Source organism: Chiroxiphia lanceolata, chromosome 15 (genome assembly GCF_009829145.1).
Source record: "Chiroxiphia lanceolata isolate bChiLan1 chromosome 15, bChiLan1.pri, whole genome shotgun sequence".
Lineage (NCBI taxonomy): Eukaryota > Metazoa > Chordata > Aves > Passeriformes > Pipridae > Chiroxiphia > Chiroxiphia lanceolata.
Window position 1 is genome coordinate 15,318,349 of NC_045651.1, and position 21,654 is coordinate 15,340,002.

At 45.2% G+C, this 21,654-nt stretch overlaps 2 protein-coding genes and 1 long non-coding RNA gene across 15 annotated transcripts in view; 2 read left to right on the top strand and 1 right to left on the bottom strand.

The window, feature by feature from the left end:
- Positions 1–6,552, bottom strand: part of HNRNPAB (heterogeneous nuclear ribonucleoprotein A/B) — a 29,283-nt gene extending 22,731 nt beyond the window's left edge. For 3 of the 6 annotated variants that reach the window (XM_032702999.1, XM_032702997.1, XM_032702998.1), the window contains exons 1-7: positions 6,412–6,549; positions 5,998–6,297; positions 2,921–3,089; positions 2,678–2,836; positions 2,122–2,253; positions 434–542; positions 25–109 (exon numbers count right to left, since the gene is read on the bottom strand). In XM_032702999.1, the coding sequence (XP_032558890.1) occupies positions 39–109; positions 434–542; positions 2,122–2,253; positions 2,678–2,836; positions 2,921–3,089; positions 5,998–6,260 (903 nt within the window). In that variant the 5' untranslated portion in view covers positions 6,261–6,297; positions 6,412–6,549 and the 3' untranslated portion in view covers positions 25–38. Of the gene's footprint in view, positions 1–24; positions 110–187; positions 341–433; positions 543–2,121; positions 2,254–2,677; positions 2,837–2,920; positions 3,090–5,997; positions 6,298–6,411 lie in introns of all 6 variants that reach the window. The other 3 variants (XM_032702996.1, XM_032702995.1, XM_032702994.1) reach the window with 2 other exon arrangements.
- Positions 6,553–6,629: 77 nt separating this feature from the next.
- LOC116794374 lies at positions 6,630–13,120 on the top strand. Its single transcript, XR_004359767.1, has 4 exons — positions 6,630–6,860; positions 8,129–8,249; positions 10,492–10,678; positions 11,067–13,120. It is a non-coding gene; the product is annotated as an uncharacterized LOC116794374 (long non-coding RNA).
- Positions 13,121–14,188: 1,068 nt separating this feature from the next.
- Positions 14,189–21,296, top strand: NME5 (NME/NM23 family member 5). 8 transcript variants are annotated; one of them, XM_032703000.1, is made up of 7 exons: positions 14,190–14,393; positions 15,322–15,362; positions 15,459–15,625; positions 17,396–17,601; positions 17,960–18,060; positions 19,068–19,186; positions 21,101–21,296. In XM_032703000.1, the coding sequence occupies exons 3-7, from the start codon at positions 15,497–15,499 to the stop codon at positions 21,164–21,166; spliced, it is 621 nt and encodes a 206-aa protein (XP_032558891.1). In that variant the 5' UTR covers positions 14,190–14,393; positions 15,322–15,362; positions 15,459–15,496; the 3' UTR covers positions 21,167–21,296. The 8 variants fall into 8 exon arrangements, with proteins under 8 accessions (XP_032558896.1, XP_032558891.1, XP_032558893.1 ...); XM_032703002.1 differs by having other exon boundaries at positions 14,190–14,374; XM_032703001.1 differs by having other exon boundaries at positions 14,201–14,326; positions 15,243–15,362.
- The last annotated feature ends 358 nt before the right edge of the window (positions 21,297–21,654 follow it).

Sequence of the window (21,654 nt, forward strand, 5' to 3'; positions counted from 1 at the left end):
AAAAGAGACCATGCCACTGCATACCTGAATAAGTTTGATCAATATGGCTTGTAGTTATTCTGATGACCACCACGTCTTGGTGTCTTCCCATAATTTGCACTGCCTTGACCTATGAACAAGAGAACAAATGCATTAAACTGCTAATTAGTTACGTTTGCTTATACCCAATACAGTTCTCTTTACTTACTGTAATCATAGCCTGGTCCATATCCATAATACCCATATCCTGAATAATCATAGCCTCCATAGCCACCATAACCTTGCTGATAGCCGTATCCTTGATTCCCATAACCCTGGTTCCAGTAATTGCCATAACCTTGATTCCAATTTTGACTTTGAGCTATAGAAGGGAAAACCATCCACAAAATCCCATTTTAGTACACACAACTTATTTAGAATGTGTCCATACTAAAGTAGTGTGTGTGGTACTTACCGCCGCCTCTTCCACCTCTGCCTCTTCCTCCATAGCTACCTCTTCCTCCGCCACTGCTGAACTGTTGCTGCTGGTACACTTCTTTTGGCTGTGCTACCTTAATCTCGCACTGAAAATAAAAAAGGAAGAGTATGTAAGGTGTCTTAGAGCAGCAGCACCCACCCTGAGCTCCTGGGAAATCCAGAGGTTCCTCTGGAGGCAAAGGAGGTGGACATGCTGTGCTCCTGCCAGGTGAGCAGCACTAATGCAGAAGTGTCTGATTTACTGTGCCACCTGGGCAAAGGTAAGTCACTGTCAGCCCTTCCAAGAGGCCACTGCTTTAAGGGCATTTTATTCTGCCTATTCCTACCATCAGTCTCCCCATGGAAGAGGTGCTGATGCCACCCCTCCTGTAGGCTGCCAGGAAGACTCTGAGCCTTGTTCATTCAGTGCAGCTCAGGTGAAGTCTGATAGCAACAGCCTTGTCTTGGAGGTTGTGCCAGGTGAGAGGGCAGCCTTTGCCCACCCTATCCCTGTGCATGTGGTTGGACTGTACAGTACCCCTACCAACACTGAAATCATCACTTATCAAATACTAACACCTAAAAAAAACAACCAGAACTGACATTTCCAATGCAGGTTCGGCTGCAACTCAAGCTGTCAGTCAGCTGCCTGGTTCCTGAATTTGTGCACAGTCCAAGATGAAAGCTGCTGCTGCTGCAAAAGGAACAACAGCACCTGAGCAAGTCTGGCCTGGAGTTCTTCACCACAGGACCTTTAAGGTAACCTGGTTTTTATTATCACTATGACACGACAAGGCATAGGTAGGAGATACAGAAATTTCTCAGCTTCCTTGGCATGTAGACATTCATCTCCTAAAAACAGACTTGATCAATGCATTACATTTGCCAAAGCTTATTTTGTGCTGTATCAAAACCAGTCTAAGTGCAATCTAAGTCACTGTGCCCGACAGTATGACCAAATGTAACAGGGCTTTGAAATTATGGGTATGGACAGCACTGGCCTCAGAGCAAAGGAAGAGGGACACCTCCAGCCAGTCCACATCCTTTGCCTCCAGTCCTCTCCTTATCAGCTTGAGGCATGAGCCTCTATTAGCTGTCCCCTCAGATGAGCAGTGAGCTGTTCAGAGTGTCTCACACCACTCTTACAATAGTTCCCACAACCAGCTGACCAGGTACAAGTTGCCATAAAGTTTACATTTGCTCTCTGGATCCTTGTAGTGGGTTGACATGACAAGGGTTTGGTAGCAGGGGGGGCTTCAGGAAGGGGCTTCTGAGAGAAGAAACCAGAAGCTGCCCCCAGCCAGGCAGAGCCAGTTTCAGCCAGCTGCTTACAAAGTTAGTGTCTCTAAGGCTTGCATTTATGCAAGGGCTCTATGCTGAAAATAAGCCACATCAACAGATAAGGCCTATACTGCTACACAAGCCAGTTTCTCCCTGTGTTTGTAATGAATGCAATTAGATACTTTACGTACAAAAGGCCCTAGAACACAGCAATTATTAAAGCCATAAATACTGGCAAAGAATCTGTGACTGAACTTATGGCAAAACAATAGTAGGGTAAACTGAAAGCTGTCCTTATTGTAAATTTAGTACCTTGACACAAGAGGTCTGCAAAAACCTTTTCAGGTTACAGATGTAGTGTATGCTTAGTAACTTGGACAAAAAGTTGTAAGTCAAAGTTTCTACCTTGCTTCCACTGACGTTATGGAATTTCTTCTCCAAAACCTTCTTCACTGGATCCTCTTCCTTGAAAGTGATGAACACAAACCCCCTCCTTTTGTTGGTCTTTGGATCCATTGGAAGTTCAATTGCTTCAATCTGAAGACATGAAATACTATTTTCAGTCTTGTATTTTAGCAGAACACTTAAGTACAAGGCTTTTGGGACAGTAAAACTATTAAGTTTCCTCTCTGTGCATATTATGCAACACCAAAGCTGCATGAGTCTTTCTATATTAACACTGGCCTTCGGACCAGAGATTTCCATTTTACAACTCTTCAAACTAATTTTAATGTCAGCTAAAATTCTTTTGAGTTAAAGGCAAGGGTATCCAACTAGCACTGGAAGCATCTAGAGTAGTATGTGCCACCTTTGCTCTCAAGGTGGGAAACCTCTGGATCAGTTACAGAAGTCTTGATACATCTGAAGTTCATTTACTTTGAAACTTCCAAAGTATTAGTAAACTAAATAGCAACTGGAGACTAGTAAGTGTTTCAGAGTTTACTAGGATAACATTACACACCTCTCCAAATTCTCCAAAGTATTCCCTGATTTTCTCTTCTGTGGCTTCTGGGTTTAGTCCACCAACAAATATTTTCTTCACTGGATCCTTTTTCATTGCCATGGCCTTCTTGGGATCAATTAGTCGGCCATCTAGTCTGTGTTCTTTCTGTTCCAGAACCTGAAAGACAGTTTGGTATGGTTAATTCAAGCTGAAAAGCTTCCCCTTAAAGTTAAGGATCCAAAACATGAAGTTCAAATTCACCTTTTCAACACTCCCAGGTTCTTTGAAGAGAATAAATCCAAAGCCTCTGGATCTTCCTGTGTTAGGGTCCATCTTTATCGTGCAGTCGGTTACCTCACCAAATTTGGTGAAGTAATCTTTCAAGTCTTTTTTGCTCGTATCCCAGCTGAGGCCACCAACAAACATCTTCCTGAAATTCCAAAGAGAACAGCTATTTAGATTCAGGAAGGACTACAGCAAAGGCCATGCAGCAAGATGCTCAGTGGCACACTCCTCAGCAGCATTGTCAGAACACGACCAACTGGTCCAAGTTAAACACTTGCCTCTTGTCTAAAGCTGGTGGTACTACAGGAGTGCACAAGGGTGGGTTTCTCCCCCTCTTTTTGAGGAAATGCCACAATGCACCCTGAAGCTGATTACAGGCTATAGGAAACGGCACAAATTGCCCGAAATATTCCTCACCGGTAACTTATGCTCTTAGGTTGTTTGCAAAAAAGCAGTATTGATTATCAGGTACTGCCAACTCAGTTTTTGCAAAGAATCCAGGATCATTCCTACTGCTCTGAACACATCCAGCAAAGAATAAGGCATTAAAAGCAAAATACGTGAGCTCTTTAAGGTTTTGGTCCAATGGCTGTAAAAATTTTAGTCCTATGAACAATCTGCAAAATTTAAACCCGGTATCTATGACCTCCAATAGCAGTCACATACACGAGATGGGACTTTGGACCTGCCTTAACTACTGTGTTGTACACTTCTTCCTGCTTAGTTACTGAATCTAGTTCTGTCTTCATCAGTACTACAGGAGCCTCTCCACTATTAGCCTTTACTTCCAAAAAGGCCAGTACAGTCCTTCCCTGCCTACTTTCCCACACAAAATATCCTCTGCAAAAGGAGATGCATCTCAGAGAACTAAATTCTAGTGAGACACAATACACAAGTTCAGCTAAAAAAACAATACAGTGATATCAGGCAATAAGGCATTTTTCAAATGCTTCACTTCAAATGAAAACATTAATAACATGGCTGTATTTTCTATTTTCAGAGTTTCCAAGGTAACAAACTAAGCTTTTAAAGGCGTTCGAGCCTTTTTATCTAACTATAGACTGAAGCAGTTTAAATTGTCATTAGACTGTTTAGAGGCAACCTAGATTTGGCTCTAGGAGGTATCAGCACTTTAAAAACTAGACTATGCTTAAGTAAAATTAGCTTTGGGGGCTTATGTGTAACTTTGATTCGCTAGAACTGCTATCCATTTATATTCAAAAAAAAAAAAAAAAAGGTGGGGGAAAGAAAGGTGTTATAAGGGCTTTGCCTTTTTTTCTTAACCTGGATGAAATCTGGTTTATCCTTTGCAGGCTAAACCCTTGTGTTTTCCAGAAAAACCTGCTGTGCACTCTTAGCTGGTGGTTGCAGCAGGATGTACAGGGTCCTGCAGCCGTTGGAGCAGAGCCTTACAAAGTTTACTAAGCCTTTCAATACCAGGTTAAAGGACGGTCACTCGGTGGATTCCTTCCCATCACAGCTCCCTGACCGAGCTATAACCCGAAGAGACTCCCAGCAGCTCTCCACAGCACACCCCGGCATCACTGATTACACTTAGATCAAGAGTAACTCGGTGGCTGGGGGATGACAGGATTTGTCCGGAGGCAGCTTTAGCTGCTTTATGCCATCGGGCTGGGGCTGTGGTGCACACACAGGCACTGCCACACGCTCAACTCACCTCTTACCACAGCAGTACACAGCACACTCTGCAATTTGCAGTGCTTTGTTTTGTAACTTGAAAGACTGATACCTACACGTATTTAAGTAACACAATATAAAGCCTTTGGAAACTATGACCGAATTCCTGGTATTTGGGTTTGCCTTCAGAGGCCACAAACTGGACAACTGCGCCCTTAACACGTAGTCTTTTTTTCCCCTCCTGAGAGAATTGGTGCAGCTAAATCGAAGCTTGTTTCAGCTCTTAACAGAACACTCTAATGTCAGTGCCTTGGACAGCTCTTGTTTTAGCACAGCACTACATTTTCCATAGAGGCCAATCAATCCCTCTAAAATAACTGCTTTTCTTGGAAGTTTCATTTCATACGGATTTGGGGTAGAAACTTGTCACCTCCTGTGCAGGAAAGGAAGAGCATCACCCTCTTTTCAGCGCAAAACACTAAAAACAGTAAAAGGAAAATTCACACGCGGCTGGAAGGCCTGGTTTTTAATTCTTCTCATGTCTGCAAAAGGTACATCCGGCCCCAGCTTGTAGGAAGCTTGTGCAAGTCTTATTCGTCCCTTTACGGCCAAAACCTATTACACTGGCTTCAGCTCTCTGTTTGACCTGAGGGATCTGACCCTCTGGTCCAGGGCTCGGTGATAACAAAGGGAGTTCCAATTAAATACGCAGGGTAGCCCGAATGACAAAGACCCGCCTGAGAAAACAGGCAGGTCCTTTGCAAGTCAAGTACGTATATTTACAAACAAACTATGATAGGAAAGAAATTCCTCTTTTGTACACAAGGATGCCTCGACCAAAACACAGCGAAACTACTCTGACTCCTCCAGAAATCACTTGCAAGACATAAGCCGTTTTCTGACAATGCTGCAAAGTAGCACACCAAAATCGCTCTTACTGGTTTGAACACACCGCGCACCGTCTCCATCGTCCCCATTTTCCCTTTACTTCTTTTATAAAATACTTGGCTTACCCCGACCGCCTTCCAAAGCCAGGATTATTTTTTTTATGCGCGTTACACAAAACACGTTCGCATTTACATCGACGCCGGTCATGCGATCCCCAGAAAGTTTCAACCAGCCCCCCCTGCAACACAAAGCAACTCCTTCCATCCGCCCCTTTTCGCTCGGGAGGAAAAGGTTGAGGAAAAACGCGGGAGAGGTAAATCCCCTTCCATTTTACAGCGTGAGACGGCACCAGCCCCGCTCGGCGCCCCTCCCCCAGCCGCCACATGGCGCCAACAAAAGGCAGCGCCAGAACAAAGGAAGCGCTGGTGCTGCAGGGCCCCGGCTCGGCGGGGCCGCTCCCGCCGCCCTCCCCGCGGGGCCGGGGGCGCTGCCGGGCCCGCCGGGCCGCGCACGGCGCCCGCGCTTACCCCGCGTCCTCCTCGTTCTTGCTGGCGTTGATCTGGTCGCCCTCGGCCCCGTTCTGGCTGGCGGCCGTGCCCGCCGTGCCCGCTGCCGGCCCGGCTCCCGCCGCCGCCGCCGCCGATGCCGCTCCCGCTGCCCCCGCCGCTGCTGCTGGTGCTGCCGCCGCCGGGGCCGCGCCGCTCTCGGCCTGCTGCTCCCCGGCGCTCTCGGCCGCTTCGTGCCCGTTCTGGGTGGCGCCGGCCGCCAGCTGCTGCTCCGCTTCGGACATGGTGCCCCGTCCGCTGAGGGAGAGGGACGAGAGGCTCCTGCGAGAGACGAGCGCGGGTCAGCGCGGCGGCTCCTCCCCGGCCGGGCCGGTCTGATCCGGTCCGCTCACACCCCTCCCCCTTTCCGCCGCCGCCATCCCGCTCGGTACTCACTTTAAAACCCGCTCCCGATAAAACCCGGGCTGTCTGGAATCCGATTAAAAGCGCCCCGGTGCTGGAGCCGATCGCGCTGCCCGCGGCTGCTCCGCTCTGGCCGCGCCGCCACCGCCGCCTCCCCCTCAGACACGTACTCGGGCCCAGGCCCTCGACGCGTGGCCGCCTTTATAGCGCCGGAGCCTCCGCCACCCCGCAACAAGGCAAGCGCTCGTTGGCCGTCGCCGCCTGTCACTCAGCGCGTTCGGCGCTCGCCGTTGGCTGGACCGCGGCGGTGGGCGGGACCCGACCGGGAAGAGCGGGCGAGGCGGGATCGGGATATCGGGATAGGGATCGGGATGTCGGGATATGGGGACCGGGGCCCAGCGCGGCCCTTGGGGCGCTCTGTGCGCACCCGGCTGTGAGGGGAGTGCTGCACTCACTCTCAGTGCCCGCCGCTCCAGCTCGAGGTGCGCTCTGTGCACGGAGTCGGTCGTTGCTCCAGGACACGGAAGGTTTTGCTTCGTGTTTCCAGCTCCGCTGGTTCTGCAACCCAAGAGGGGCCGGAGTTTGGTGTTGGTTTTTTTTTTTAACTTAGGCTGGATATTACATAACTGCGGGAGCCGGAGCGCCGAGCACGTGCCCAGCCCTTAATTCCTTTCGCCCAGGGATATGTCAGCCTCCCTGGCAAAGTTGGGCTGCAAAGTGCAGAACTCAACTTGTAACCACAGCTCACGTTCTTGTACAGTTTACAGCTCCTAACGTCCCGTTTGTCCATGTCAAAGGGACAGAGCTTGGCTTCTGGACATGCAGCCAGAGCTCACGGCCCCATCTTTAAAGAAAATAAAAGTTAAGTCCTTAGCTTGTGGGCAAAAAGTAGTAATTATTACCTAACTTACCGTAGTAATGAGCGCACGTGGTACTGCCCGCTCCACCCTCTCAAATATGTCTTTTGGCTCAACTTGGGTATTTTCATCTGCTGTTACAGCTCAGAAGGAGTGCACAGAGCTACTTGTGAATAAAAATAAATAGTGATGATACATTTTGTTAAGTCTTTGTTTTGGGATCTGAGCGGTCTTTCTTTTAGAGCTCTTTTTCTCCTAAATACAGTAGGCCAGAACTTCAGAGATCTCTATCTCAACATAGGCTGCTGACAGGGTAGGGTACCCCATAGACAAAATACAGTTTAGGCTGAATTTTATAAAACAGTGTTCTCTCAGGTCAGGGCAGGAAAGACTGTACAAAGAGCACCTAACCAGTACCCTTGAAAATTGTAATGTCCTCAGGACAGGTTGCAAATGTTGGCTGACAAAGATAATTATCTTTCTAAGAATATACTTTTATATAGTTTTCTTGTATTAAGCTTTAAATAAAATGTTAGAGGCAAATAATTTTTTCTTAAGATATTTATCCTAATTCATACCATCTCAGAAGAGCTTACCCCACATCCAGCAAGAGGACTTCTTGTGACTTCTTCAGGCAGTTTTGGCTTAGATTGTAAACCTATCAGGTTTACACCAAAAAGGTGTGGTTTGTGATTAAAACCAGCTCAGCCACTGTCTGTCAGCTGGCTGCATTCACTCACCTGGTGCTGATAGCCTGCTTAATTGGAAAATACCACACATTTGCTTAAGTGATTACCTGGAGCTCAGACCACACTGATACTTGCAGGTTGCTGTAGCTGGCATTAATGTAGTGAATACCACTGATCTTGTGCTCTGCCCACCTTCTTTTGCAGGTTTTTATGGATGCAGTTCTGGCAGGTGACTGCAGGAATATACCTGCCCTGAAGTTACAAGTTTATAGACCAGCATCTGAGAGTAAAATGAAAATTGCAGCAGTTTACACAGGTCTGTCAGGTAAGTTTAGGCTCAGCTGATGGATGTAACCTGAGTGCTTTTCATGATATATTTATTACTTTATTTTCTTGGAAGATTCACTGCCCATAACATCTGCTTTGTATTTCACAGAGTCTTGCTAAGGATGTGGATGATTGACATCTCATTTGGAATTTTTCATACATTTACCTTTTCTCCTTTTTTTTCCCCCCAGTTCTCTTTCTTGCTTTGCTGAACCTGCCTCATCTTTCCCTTCCACTGGCACTTTGGCAAGTGTTTTCCTGTTCCTGCTTAACAGGGCTTTCTTTGAAGCTGTGTTTTTTCCAGCTGCCCATTTCTCCTGGTCAGGTCCATCTCAATCTCTCATCTTAGCAATTCCAAACAGCAGCTCCCAGGGCTCTCTGTGATTCCCAGACATCCTATTTTAATAGCTGTTTGATGCCTCCTGTGTCCCATGTCCAACAGCAGGATAACAGTGTGGTTGTAGACTGGCTAAGCAGCCTGGTTTGAAAACTGTGCCTGGCCCAACTAACAAAGTCATTCTTTACACATCTAGACATGGTAGACTGAGAAACTTGAGAGTATGGGTTGTTATGGTTATAATTTTTCTCACCAGGCCCCATCATGCCACAAGTAATTTTAAAAAATTCCTCAGGGCTGTGACTTGGGTTTTGGTCTAGCATTTCACTCCCCACTCAAAGCCTGTGGTTAATCAAAGTACACACATACCTTCTTGGGTGGTAATTCTCCTTACCTGACACATTTACCACTGAGAAAAAAAAACTATCATTGTTTGCCATTTTTTAATCCTGTAATTATTATTTTAATCCTGTAATTACTATTCATGGTAATACCTGAATTTCAATTAAATTTTACTTGCATACGGACTTTCTGATCTTGGGCCTAATTTTGCTGTTCTATCAAACTTGCAGTGTATGCCAAGCCCTGCCTTGAAAACTGTTCATACCAGTTTTGTGCCATACCTGTCTTCATTGCCTCCTTCCCTTCATCCTCTCCATTTTCCCATTATTTCCATTGTGTTGATTTTTCTAGGTCCCCTCTTCTTTAAAAAAAAAAAAGAGAACAAACATCATTCACTGCCTTGAATCTTGGTGTAATTTATCCCTATGTCTGTCTTGTCTAAATTAATTGTAAGCATCTCAGGTCACAAACTGCCTGTTCTATACCAATTACAGATGCTATAGAAAGCTTCTGTCTTAGTCTTTTCACAACATAAATAAATACATTTTATTAATAATAATAATAACTATGCAAGTAACCCCAGTGGTAGGGCTGAAGGTAAGTGCTAAAAATAAGAATGGCAAAAAAGATTCCTTATGCAACATAGAACTGAGATGAAGAGAAGGTGCCTTTGAGGAGGCACTGACTTTAAAAAAAAGCCTTTTTTAACTGATTGCCTCTTGTAATTCATTAGATAAAATATTTTTATTGGTTTATTCATACACTCATTTCTTCATCGTGGATGGGATCACACTGGGTACTTATCCCTGAGCTTAGAGCCCTCAGGGGTAATCTAAGCCAGTATTATGTTAAACATTATGTAGAACAATGAAGCAGCAAATGCCTGCAAGTGTTTCTGATCCAAAAGTTTAAGTAGAATCCTAATATCAATGTGCAGTATCTGTACAGAATGTCTGTATACAGATGAGGAGGAGCTTTATAGAAAACAAGTTGTCAATGCCAACCTCTACAGGTGTTCAACAGGAGCTCATCCTGAGCAACAACGTGGGATAAAGCAGGAAGGTGTCTGCTGGAAAGGGCAGTAGTGGAATTCAGTTGTAGGGCTGGCAGGACACAGAAGATACCTTTACAGAGTGAAACAAAAAGTATCTAGAACCAGATCAGTGCATGAATGAGCTTGGAACTGAGGAGTAACGGGTTTGTGTGTGATAGAGACCCCTCTCTTTGGAAAGGTGTGGGAAACTAACGTAGTTACTGAATAACTAAGGAAAAGGCCTTGCAGAGCTTTCTGAATGGAAGCAAATGCTTTATCTGCTGAGGCCAGAGAAAAGGTTGTCATCAGTAACTGAGATGAGGAGAGCTCGAGCACAGTCCCCAGTCACATCAATGAATAGCAAAGACCATATCTTGGCTGACTCTTCCGCAGCAGTTCAGACCAATCTGAGCCCAAACCACACGTTTTGTAAGGTTCCCACTCCTTTCCTCAGTTGGCTGTAAAATCACTCAGTGAAAAGGGGTTGAGTTTCAGGCAGATGGTTTGTCTAACACACTCATTACCCAGATTTGAATTGCAATGGGGACACCTGAAGTTGGAAAGCAGTGTTGAGAGGCAATCCCACCTACACTTGCCATTGGGATGTGAGCTTGGAGAGAAGGGAGGAGAGTCAAAAATGGCACTCACCACTACAGAAAAGGGAAAGAAACACAAGAGAAAGGACTGACAAGCCAAGCTGAACCAGCTGAAATAGGTGGGAATAACTGCAAAAACTAAGCTAGGACATGATCTAGGTATGCTAAATGCAAATGAAGGGCAAACAAGAGAGTGGTTTAAGATGGATTGAGAAGCTTTCCGATGATGAGAGGAAGCAAAACCAAGTTTGAAGGGAACTTTTTTTTTAAGGTAAAGAGACAAGCATATCTGTGTGGGTGCTGGGGGTCAGAGCAGACTGAACAAGTAAAGCTGTGAGCAAATGAAGGAGTAGGTGTTGGGAAGATCAGGAAAGGAAATAGAGTGAAATTAAGGAGGCAAGTGATGGAGTTCCAGAAGATGTGTAGATAAGCTTTTGTTATTGCCACTTAGAGACTTGCAGACAGAGGAAGCAGCAAGAGACTAACTTGTTACTTTTATCTTTAAAGAAAATGGTGAGATAACAAGCAGAGGACAGCAGAAAGGAAGGCCTGACAAGGGTTAATCAGCAGCAATGGAAAGCTCAGTAGGATTACAGGAGTGCAGAGGAGCTGCAGAAGGAGAATTGTTTAGTTGTGAGGAGGCAGAAATGGAGGAGAGAGCAGGCGTGCAGGAGAGGAAGTTGGCTCGATCACAGGATTTCCGCCAGAGACACTTTGCATTGCAAGAGCAAGCATGGATGAAGCAAGTGGGGAAGGTAACCTGGTTCTGTGGGTAGGTATGACAGTTCATCATGAAAAGAAAGGAAAAAAGAGTCAATGGTGAATGAAAGTTGTGTGTGGTAAATGTATAGTTAGGACACTGCTGCTGAAGCCAACACATTTCTGTACTTAACATCAAAATGCAAGTAAAGCTAAAAGATGTGCAAGGTTCATTTTTAAGCAATGCTACTAGTTGGTATTATTTCTTTAGCTTTTCTTCACTGTTATTTTCATCATTCTGTTTTTCTTCCTTTTTCAACAGTCTACAAGATGTTAGTTTCTGCTCTGCACCTTCTTGCAGTACAAAGCTCTGAAATAATAGTTTTCCTGAAAAAGTTATTTATCTGTTGTTGCTAGGGTTTAAATGCACCTGCAGCCCACAATCTTTCCATGTTGTTATATTCCATGCCAGCTAAAAATAAGTGAGACAACTAAGGCTTGTTAAACCGCTTAACAGATAAGATACAGCAGCCAAGCTATGCCCAGAGTATTCAGAACTGCAATGGTTCATGGCATTGTAATTATAATTTTACTTTTGGTTTTTTTGTTTGTTTTTTTTCTTTTCTTAAAACCACATCCCTGACCTTCAGAAGTTAGGGAAGATGCTTCAGAGCAGCCTTTCAGTTATGGGAAGTATTTTTTCAAGCACTATGAAGACACTAAACATAATTTATTAACACAGAGTTTTAAGGACAGGTTTATGGCATCCAAGGCTTTAAAACAAAGCTTTAAGGTTCTGCTGGTGCAAAAAGACGTGTCTTTGGTGGGGAACACATGATTTTCTCTTAATGTGTGGGGCCACTTTAAATTTGTATGTCTGCATTATTAAGCCATCGTGGGAAGTGTAGCAGGAGGAAACCCCGGGTAATTGGCTGCAGCTCCAGATGCAGCCGCTCGCCCATTGGAGAGCGGAGGATTCTCCGAGAACTAAAATTAGACACTCTCCGCCCTCCAGAAATGCTTCTGGAAACAGCGAGCAGGAGAAATTCTGACACAGCCGCAGGGCCTGTGGAGAGGAGAGAAGTGCACAGGACTCTGCTCCCGGTCAAACTGCAGCCTCTAAGGATGCACAGAAAGATGTTTGGGGTTTTTTTAACTCGGTTAACTGTAAAAAAAAAAAAAAAAAATGCACACAATAAAGAAATTGCAAGGGATTAATGTTAACTGGTTTACACGGATATTAAATCTACCATTTCTTATGTAATAATTCTGAAGTGTTCATGCAGGCTGAGGAAGACTTTAACTGCTAAATTTAAGCTAGGGCTGTCAGACTTGAGCTCATTGAAAAGGAACAACTCTTGCTGAATTAATTCTGAACTAAACTAAAAAACTGGTGAACTCTTTCTATCAGCATTTTTTTTAAAAATAAAACATGTTTATCCATTATCTCTCTGTAGCTGGAGTGGTTATGCTGTCTTCAAATGAAACACTGCATAAGGTATTTCTGTTAATTAAAAATTGCTATGTGCATGTTGGTGAAGGAAAGCCTGTATCTGAATTACTCAATCTAAGGCATTTGGAACCTTCATTTTTTTAGGGTATGTGAATAATAACTTCAATCTTTGGTTTCTAAGCATATGTCAAAACGGCTGAGAGGAAATAATTGCATTGTTTTGTTTCTTGTTTCTATGTTTACAGTATTTACATGACTCACAAAAAAGATTAGGACAAAATGGATTTTTCTTATACTAAAACCAGCTTGTGCAGTAAATTAGCTATTTCCTCAGCTAACGAGGGCACACAGTGTCAGCATCTATGGCTCCAAGTAGGGGGGATTTTTTGTCTTCCCTCCTTTGCATCTACTTTTGGTCTGATTTCACTAAAAAAATAATGTTTATATTCCTGTGTTTTCTTTCTGTCCCTCTGTCAGTGTCACCCCGAGGGATCAAGCACAGTTTTGGCTGAACTCATCAGCGCGCCCGAGGTCTCCAGAGCACCTCGGATCGCACGGTTTTTGAGAGCAGGGTGACAGAGCCAGCTCAGGGGTTATCGGTGCTGCTCTCTGGCCCACGCCCCGATAACATGGGGCCAGCTGGCCGGGCTCCATCCTGGGAGCTCGGGGTAAACAGGGACGGAGGCCACACCGGAGCACCCAACACCTCGACTTCCCGGCCACTGCCCGGGCCATGGCACAAAGGATCATGTTGGATGGACCATGGCTGTGCTATAATTGCTCCCAGCTGAGACCCCAGAGAGCTGAGGAAATAGGGAGTGTGCAGGGAGCAAATGTATTGGTGTGATGGTGGAAAATCTGGGATAAACCCCCAGAGAATGGTGATTCCCCAGCTCTGCTTAAGGCGCAGCTCATCATGGCTTAATGCAGAAAACTGTTTCCTACTCGTTATATGTTTGTTTTTCTCGTAAGAGTTAAGTGGCACTGGACAGACACTGTAATTCAATAACAGTGCTGAAGAACACCATTAGAGAGCTGTGGAGGTGGGTCAGTGGCCGGGTGTGCCGGAGGCTGTGCGCCGTGAGCTCCTGCACCCGCTGCTGCTGGGCAGGAACATAAACAGGAAACCTCCACAAACACCGATAAATAACCTGCAAAGGCCTTCTGTGTGTGTTCTTCCCCCGCCCGATAAATCGCGTTACTTCACGAGCGTTCGCCGTGACCTCATCCCCTCCCTCAGCGGTTGTAAGCCTGAGGTAAAACTAACATAAAGCTTTTATTGTCACGGAGAAATGCCGGTTTTTTGGGAGTCCCCTCCAGTCACGGTACTCCCGCACGACATAGGCAGCCCGTCCCGAGGCAGCTGTGGCCGCCGGTTGTAAGCCCGCGGCCCGCGGCTTTTCCGGCCCGTGTGGGCCGGTCCGCCTCCCGCCGCCATCACCGCGCCGCTCCCGCCGCCATCTTCGTCCCGCCCCGCCCCGCGCGCGGCCGAGGCCCGAGGGCGCCATCTTGTGTCCCGCGCCCGCCCCGCTATCGCCTGGCAACGGCGGGCCGGGATCGCCGGGAATCCCCCAGGAATAGAGGATTGGGAAAGCCCATCCCGGTCCTGAGACAGGTGGAACGGAGCGGTTACGTGCGAGTGTTGCAGTGGGGAGACGGCCAGGCCGGTGCTGCGTGCCCGGGTCTGCTCCAGGGCGGATGGGAGCGTGGGGCTGAGCGGGCGGTGGGCGAGGGAAGCGCTGCAGGTGTCGTTGTGTGCGGTTCTGTGAGGGTTGGACACGATCCCCCACAGCATCCTGCTGTTTAAACTCGCTTCAAAAGGCTGAGGGAGCTGGAAGTGTTCAGCCTGGAGAAGAGGAGGCTCCAGTGTCTAAAGGGGCTCCAAGAGAGCTGGAGAGGGACCTGGGACAAGGGATGGAGGTACAGGACAAGGGGGAATGGTTTCACACTGACAGACGGCAGGGTTAGATGGGATACTGGGAGGAAATTCCTCCCTGTGAGGGTGGGGAGGCCCTGGCACAGGTTGCCCAGAGAAGCTGTGGCTGCCCCATCCCTGGAAGTGTCCAAGGCCAGGTTGGACGGGGCTTGGAGCAACCTGGGCTGGTGGAAGGTGTCCCTGCCCATGGCAGGGGGTGGAACGAGATGATCTTTAAGGTCCCTTCCCACCCATGCCATTCTTGATGAGAAGAAGGTCACAAGTGGTCACAAGTCTGTAGGAAACCCTGAAAATAGTTCCCCCATTCCTAACACAGTTCTGTGCTCTGGGCTTGCCAGTGGATCCGCTCAGTGAGAAAACTGGCACTTTGTCTTGAGCCCATAAATACAGCAATTAAATAACGATTGAGAAATACCCTGAGGCTCAGAGATGGACCAGCTCCCCAGTCTTCACGCATGAGAATACAGATTTGGGGTTTGGAGGAGCCCAGGGTTGGTGGATGGAGGGTGTGGGAGTGCGGTGAGCCCGCGAGCCTGGCTCGCTCCTGCACTCAGCCAGGTGTGTGATAATGCTTCTCTTTCCTCCATACACTGAGTTAGTGAAGAACAACATTGAACCTTTTCCTTATTTTCCACAAAGTGCTGCTGCACTGAAAATGGGAATGTGAACTGCAGAGTGCTGACCAGTCCAGAGAACATCTTACGGATTTTGTGAGGTGGGGGTGTCCCTGTCTGTTCCCGGAGTACGTGGTGGATGTCACTGCAGGGGACTGTGCAGTAGACAAACTCCAAATGTTGTGGTGTCATTGCAGGACAAAAGGGCCACGTGAATTCTAATTTAGAAGCCAAGATGGAGGTGTTAATGCCCGAACCTCAGATTTATGTGGAAAAGACTCTGGCTCTCATCAAACCTGATGTCATTCATAAAGAAGAAGAAATAGAGGATATCATTCTCCGATCAGGATTCACGATCATTCAGGTAACAGGCTGTGCTCCAGAGAAAACAACTGCAGCTTATGAGTCAGGATGATATTTATTTTAACTTTCAGCAATCAAGCCAGTAACTAAAAGCTTGTGTGTCCAAAATTCAATTTATATTTTTCATGTCATCAAGCATCGCTGCCAGATTCTGTAAGGAGACCTTTTTTTGGTGCATGGGATGGATCAGAGCAGACCAACTGTTTTGCTGACCACAGGAAAACACTGACTTGGTTAATAAAAGATTTAGCAAACGCCTGGAGCAGATGTGTGGACTCTCTGAAGTAACTCTTTGGAGAGCACATCATTCTGGTCTGAGGAGGTTTTGTGCAGCATGCAGGGGGATAGTAGAAATTAATTGAATTCGATAGCTGGCCAGTTGCAGTCTGACTTCTTTTTGGTTTCCGCTGTTTTTACAGTAAATTGGCTTAATGATTATTTAAATGTTGTTTATGAATATGTAAATGAGGAAGGCGGGTTGGCCGCTGGGGGGCGCTGTGCGCTCGCGCCTGAGGGCGGCGGGGGCTCCGCCCCCCCCTCGTTTTGGGTGGGGTATTTTTGGTACCTTTCTGGTTCTTTTATTTATTTGTGTTTATCATTTGCATTCATTTATTTATGGACCTGTTGGAGGCACTCCAGAGGAGGTCACGAAGATGCTCCGTGGGCTGGGGCGTCTCTGCTTTGCAGACTGAGAGAGCTGGGGGTGTTCAGCTGAGGGGGACCTTAAAGACCGTTCCAGAGCCTAAAGGGGCTCCAGGAGAGCTGGAGAGGGACTTGGGACAAGGGATGGAGGTACAGGACAAGGAGGAATGGCTTCCCACTGAAAGATGGGATGCTGGGAGGAAATTTTTCCCTGTGAGGGTGGTGAAACTCTGGCACAGGTTGCCCAGAGAAGCTGTGGCTGCCCCATCCCTGGAAATGTCCAAGGCCAGGTTGGACAGGGCTTGGAGCAACCTGGTCTAGTGGAAGGTGTCCCTGCCCATGGCAGAGAAGTTGGAACCAGATGATTTTTAAGGCCACTTCCAACCCAAACCATTCCATGATTCTATTGGTATGATATGATCAGAAGATGAAACAAATTAGATATATTTACTTATTTGTTTATTTAATTATAATATGTTAATGGAGTCTTTTGATATCTCCAATGGCTTTTGACACCAAAATTGTTAGGACTCTGAATTTATGGTTCTTCTGTTGTGTAAATTTGAGCTCAAAGAATGCACTTTAAAATTTTTTTCTTGAGTGCCCTGTGCTTTCTGATAACCTCCCAGAGTTATCCTGATCCTGGCCACCTGCAGCCTAGGCAGCTATTGGGAGAGTGACAAAGCATTGAGTACTGAATGAAAAATAGAACAATTGCATAATTAACAGTGTGGGCTGGAGAGAACCTTGTTTAAAAGTAGAACATTGTGCTTGAGCAGCTGAATAATGAAATCCTGCCCTTGTAACACTCTTCACTTTTTCTGTACAGTGCCCTGACTGTCATCCAGCAGTTAGAAAATGCTGTAGTTTGCCTGGGCTAAAATCACATCTTACTCAAATGGCCTGTTTGCTTAATTAAGTTGGACAAGTCTTGCTCTTTCTTACTCTGTATCTCAAAGAGAATCAGATCTGGGAGAATCAGATTAGGCTTGGAAGTTGCTCAGTGTTCTACACTTGAAGATGTGGCTGCAGCAGAGGACTGTATCCTCTCTGAGGTCTTTTAATGCTCTAAACTGTTTTAATGTACCAAGATTTTTTAATTCTTTTTTTTGTCCTTTACACTTTATAGAAACGAAGGCTCCAGTTAAGCCCAGAGCAATGTAGCAACTTCTATGCAGACCAGTTTGGGAAAGTGTTTTTTCCTAATTTAACAGCCTATATGAGTTCTGGCCCTTTAGTTGCTATGGTTCTTGCCAGACATTGTGCAATCTCACACTGGAAGGAATTGCTTGGACCATCCAACAGCCTGAGAGCTAGGATAACTCACCCTCACAGGTAACTCACTGACTGGCCTTGGGGAAGTCAGCAGGACTTTGTCATTCTCTTAATTGAGACCAGAATTCCTCCTTTTTTTGTTGTTTTTGTACAGTACAGACACAGATTTGGAGTGGCTTCTTGTCTCTTCGCTTTTGTGTAGCAGCTTTTCACCTTTGTTTTTTATTATGTGGAGTTCACCTCTTTTATAGAGAATGATGAGTGCTTGAACAGAAGTTTTAGGGAGCTATTTCCTACAAAATCAAGCCCGTGTCCTGTTAATTAGTCCATATATATTGCTTTTCTGTGCTCTCAGACTCCAGGGACCTGGAAGGGATTTGCAGTTGCCCTCCAAGCAGCTATTTTTCTTGTTTTTTAGCTTAAGAGCACTCTATGGGACTGATGAGCTGAGGAATGGGCTTCACGGCAGTCTCAGCGTTTCCTCAGCAGAGAGAGAGATTCGATTCATGTTTCCAGAAGGTAAAATGGTTCAGTTGATACATTGCCAGTCTTGGGGAGGAAAAATTCCTTCCCTGTCCTTCCCTGGTATTACTTGTCTCTGCCCAGACTCCAGATACAATTGATTTAGAAGAGGCTGGGTTTGTTTGCTGTTTGTGGGTGCCTTTATGTATAAGCTGGTACTTCTGTGAAAGGCTACCAAATCTGTCTGAAGAGCCAATAGAGTTACACGGAGTGCTTCCACTTTTCAAACTCTGTGCTCAGAGAACTGGAGCAGACAAAGCTGGTAAATGAGAGGAAATGGGAAGCTGTTACACTCCAAGTGTTTCTGGCACTGTCAGCCCCGGAGACTCCTGTTGGCTTGAGAATTCTCAGCTGACTCTCTTCTTGGGCTCAGGCTGAGTAATTCCTGTTCAAAAACAGCTGGATGCTCACATGACAGTGCAATTCTAAAGTTAAGTGCCAGAGAAAGGGGCCTTAGAACCTGGAAAGGCTGGGAGAGGATCTCTTGTTTGTAAGAGGCTTTGCTCTTTGACAGAAAGATGCAAGTGCAACTGCTGGAAAAACGTGTCTGCTTTTGTCAAGCAGATCAGTGAAGTGCAACATCAGTGACGATGTTGCACTTCCCTCCAAACCTTACCCATTGCAAGCTATGTCCCTTCTCACCCTGACAACAAAGCAGGGCTAAAGGTGGGATCTTTAGGGTCTTTAGAAAGCACCTTCACACTGCAAGAAGAAAGTGCTAAACGTGGGATATATTGTTTCTCTTCAAGGATACAGGTTTTCCCCGGATGATCCGATTTCCTCCTTTTCCATAATAGACTATAATTAGTAACATTACCTCAGGGACATTGTAAAGAGGTTTAGGGAGTTTCTTTGCAGTTTGTTGTGGGAGAAGCTATAAACCCCATGATGTATTATTAACTTGTTAAGGAGAAGAGCAGCTCATGTATAAACAACCTTTGAAAGAGCAATGGTTTTAATCACTCCACAAGCTGCTTTCTAACACCTGTGGTTACTCTTCCCAGTGATCCTGGAGCCAGTTCCCACTGGACAAAGAGCAAGGGATTACTTGAACCTGTATGTGAAGCCAACATTGCTGGCTGGGCTCACTGCCCTGTGCAAAAAGAAGCCAGCAGACCCAATGGTAGGTACAGTGGAAGCTTTGGGATACGTTTATGATATACATAAGGTCAAATTAAATGCACTTGGAATTGTTCCAGCTTTATAACCTGTTTACTTTATCTGTATGTCTGGCACTGTTGCCACAGAAATCTCGAAAACAGAGATGAAGTCCATCCCTTTGCCCAAAGGCCAGACCAGTTGTATCCAACTCTGGCCTGTCCTTTAGCACCCCAAATGATGGAAAATCTACAGTCTCCCTGGGCAATCTGTTTCAGTGCTTAATTATACTTAGTTAAAAGCTTTCCCTAAAAGATAGCCTAAATCTCCTGGGCTCCAATTTTGAACCCGTTACTTTCTTTCCCCCCTTTTACTATCCCCAGAAGACACCGGAGACAATGTATCATCTCCTTTTTTTTGCAGCTTCCTATTGCATATTTGAAGAGTATTACCATCTTCTTTCCCTTCAGTCATGTCTTCACTGTATTAAAAACTGATTTTTTTTCTTGTTACAAGTCCCATTATTTTAACTCATTGTTTTGGGTTTCATTTAATCTGCATTCTTAGCACAATTTTCTAGTCAATTATGAGGTATCTAACAGTAACTTAATCGAGACAATGCTTTCCTTCTTTGCTTATATGAAAGCTGTATGAAGCAGTGTCAGTAACTTTGCTAAAAACGTTATATTTGCACCTTCTTGGCCGTCCACAGTGTCTGTGAACTTGTAACAGCAGGAAAACGATCTGATACTGCTTCAGAAATGTATGTTGCCTGTTGCTTTTCTGTTTGTTACCTGGTAGGTGACTCACAGGGAATGGAATGTTTTGTTTTTTCCAGTATCCTTTTTTTTTTCTTCTTCTTTCCTTTCTTCTTGAAGATGGCATCAGAAACTGTCTGTGCACTCAGAAATACTTACTGGCAGCACAGAGGTTGTCTCAGCCAATTCTTTAAGTAACACAGGATAAATTTAATTGGATTCAAATTATTTTAATTTTTTTTTTTCCCCAAAGTGGCTTTTCTAAGGGCTTTTGTGTTTTGGGATTTTTTGTTTGTTTGTTTTCCATTTCTGTCTTGTGTTCTTACTGTTCCTCTGCTGTTCTGACTAACCTGTCCTGGTGCTCAGCTTGTTGGCTCTCCCTTTGCAAACCAACCTTTTTGCATGTGGTGATAAAGGGAGAGTGTTGCTGACCTCCCTCCTTTGCCATTCCACCAGTTCTTTCACTTCACAGTTTGGTATGAAGTTTGTTGTACTCAGCATTCCAGAAACTAATCGTCAGCAGCCCTGTGAAGTAAATAAGGATGTGTTAAAAACTTTGCTTTACAAGTGGAGAAATCGAGGCAAAAGGTTAATTTGCCTAAGGCCAGGCCCAGACTGGCAGATGGAGTTGGGACTCTCTGCATTCCTGCCTCCCACATTCTTATTCAAGTACAGCGTGCTGGAAAACTTACAAGATGAATTTCAAAAAGTAACCACGTTTTGGTTTTAAGTTTTAGGTATTATAAAGTGATTTGAGTGCAGAAGGCTGGCACTTTGAATGAATGATTACTAGATGAGGTTATCTCTAAGTGTTGTCAGGAGTAATATTTCATTAAGCAGTTTCATGTGTCTTGTGCAGCCTCATTCCAAAGCAGAGCTGGCTGGATTATTTGAAATATGGCTCCAATGTTCTTACAATTACAAAAAGATAAACACTGCCAGGAAGAGTTGTCTTCTAAAGGTCACTGTGAATTGTTCAAAAGCAATATAAGCTGTGAACATTTAAAAAAACATTTTGAAAAAGCAGGTTATCTGTATGTCCATTTTTTCCTGAAAGGTCTTAATTTTGCAGCACGGTAGGAGAGTATCTGTAGCAGAGGTTTCAAATAATGCTTTTAATATTCTCCCATACATTTAGTAGAAAACAGAAAACTAACAACATTTGGGGGTTTTGTTCACAGATTTGGCTTGCTGACTGGTTGATTGAACACAATCCTAATAAACCTAAACTACAATTTCATCTCTGAGCAGGAGCATCGAGGGGTGAGAGCTCAATGGAAACCATCTCAAGCATTTCAAGCTACAGATGTATATTATCAGTGTGTCCATTGACTGTGTAACCAATATTATCTGAAATAAATGCATTTATCATAACTACTTGTGTCTTCATGGAATAAATGCACTTGCACTTAACCAGGATGAAGTATTTCTAGTGGCTTCTCTATTGACAAAGTGAATGTAGAATTACATGATCAATTTATGGCATTGGGTGATTAGAAAAAGACAGCATCCTCAGCAGGTGTGACTTGCTGCTGTTTCCCCCATTTTTCTTGGTTTGGGGAGAACAAAATTATTTACACCAGTGTGGATTCCCAAATGACACCCACCTGGCCTGTGCTTTGTGAAACCAAGAGTGGTTTTTCAGCTTTTTTTTAGCAGAGAGGAATTCAGCTGTGAAGGGAGGTACTTGGATGTAACATAGAAAACAATTACTAGAGGCATATTAGCAACTTGG

Bases quoted from the DNA above. Each gene is read 5' to 3' on its own strand.
- NME5 (XM_032703005.1), top strand. From the start codon at position 15,497: ATGGAGGTGTTAATGCCCGAACCTCAGATTTATGTGGAAAAGACTCTG. The intron at 15,626-17,395 runs GTAACAGGCTGT...TACACTTTATAG, and splicing joins CAGGATTCACGATCATTCAG to AAACGAAGGCTCCAGTTAAG. The intron at 19,187-21,100 runs GTAGGTACAGTG...TTTTGTTCACAG, and splicing joins AGAAGCCAGCAGACCCAATG to ATTTGGCTTGCTGACTGGTT.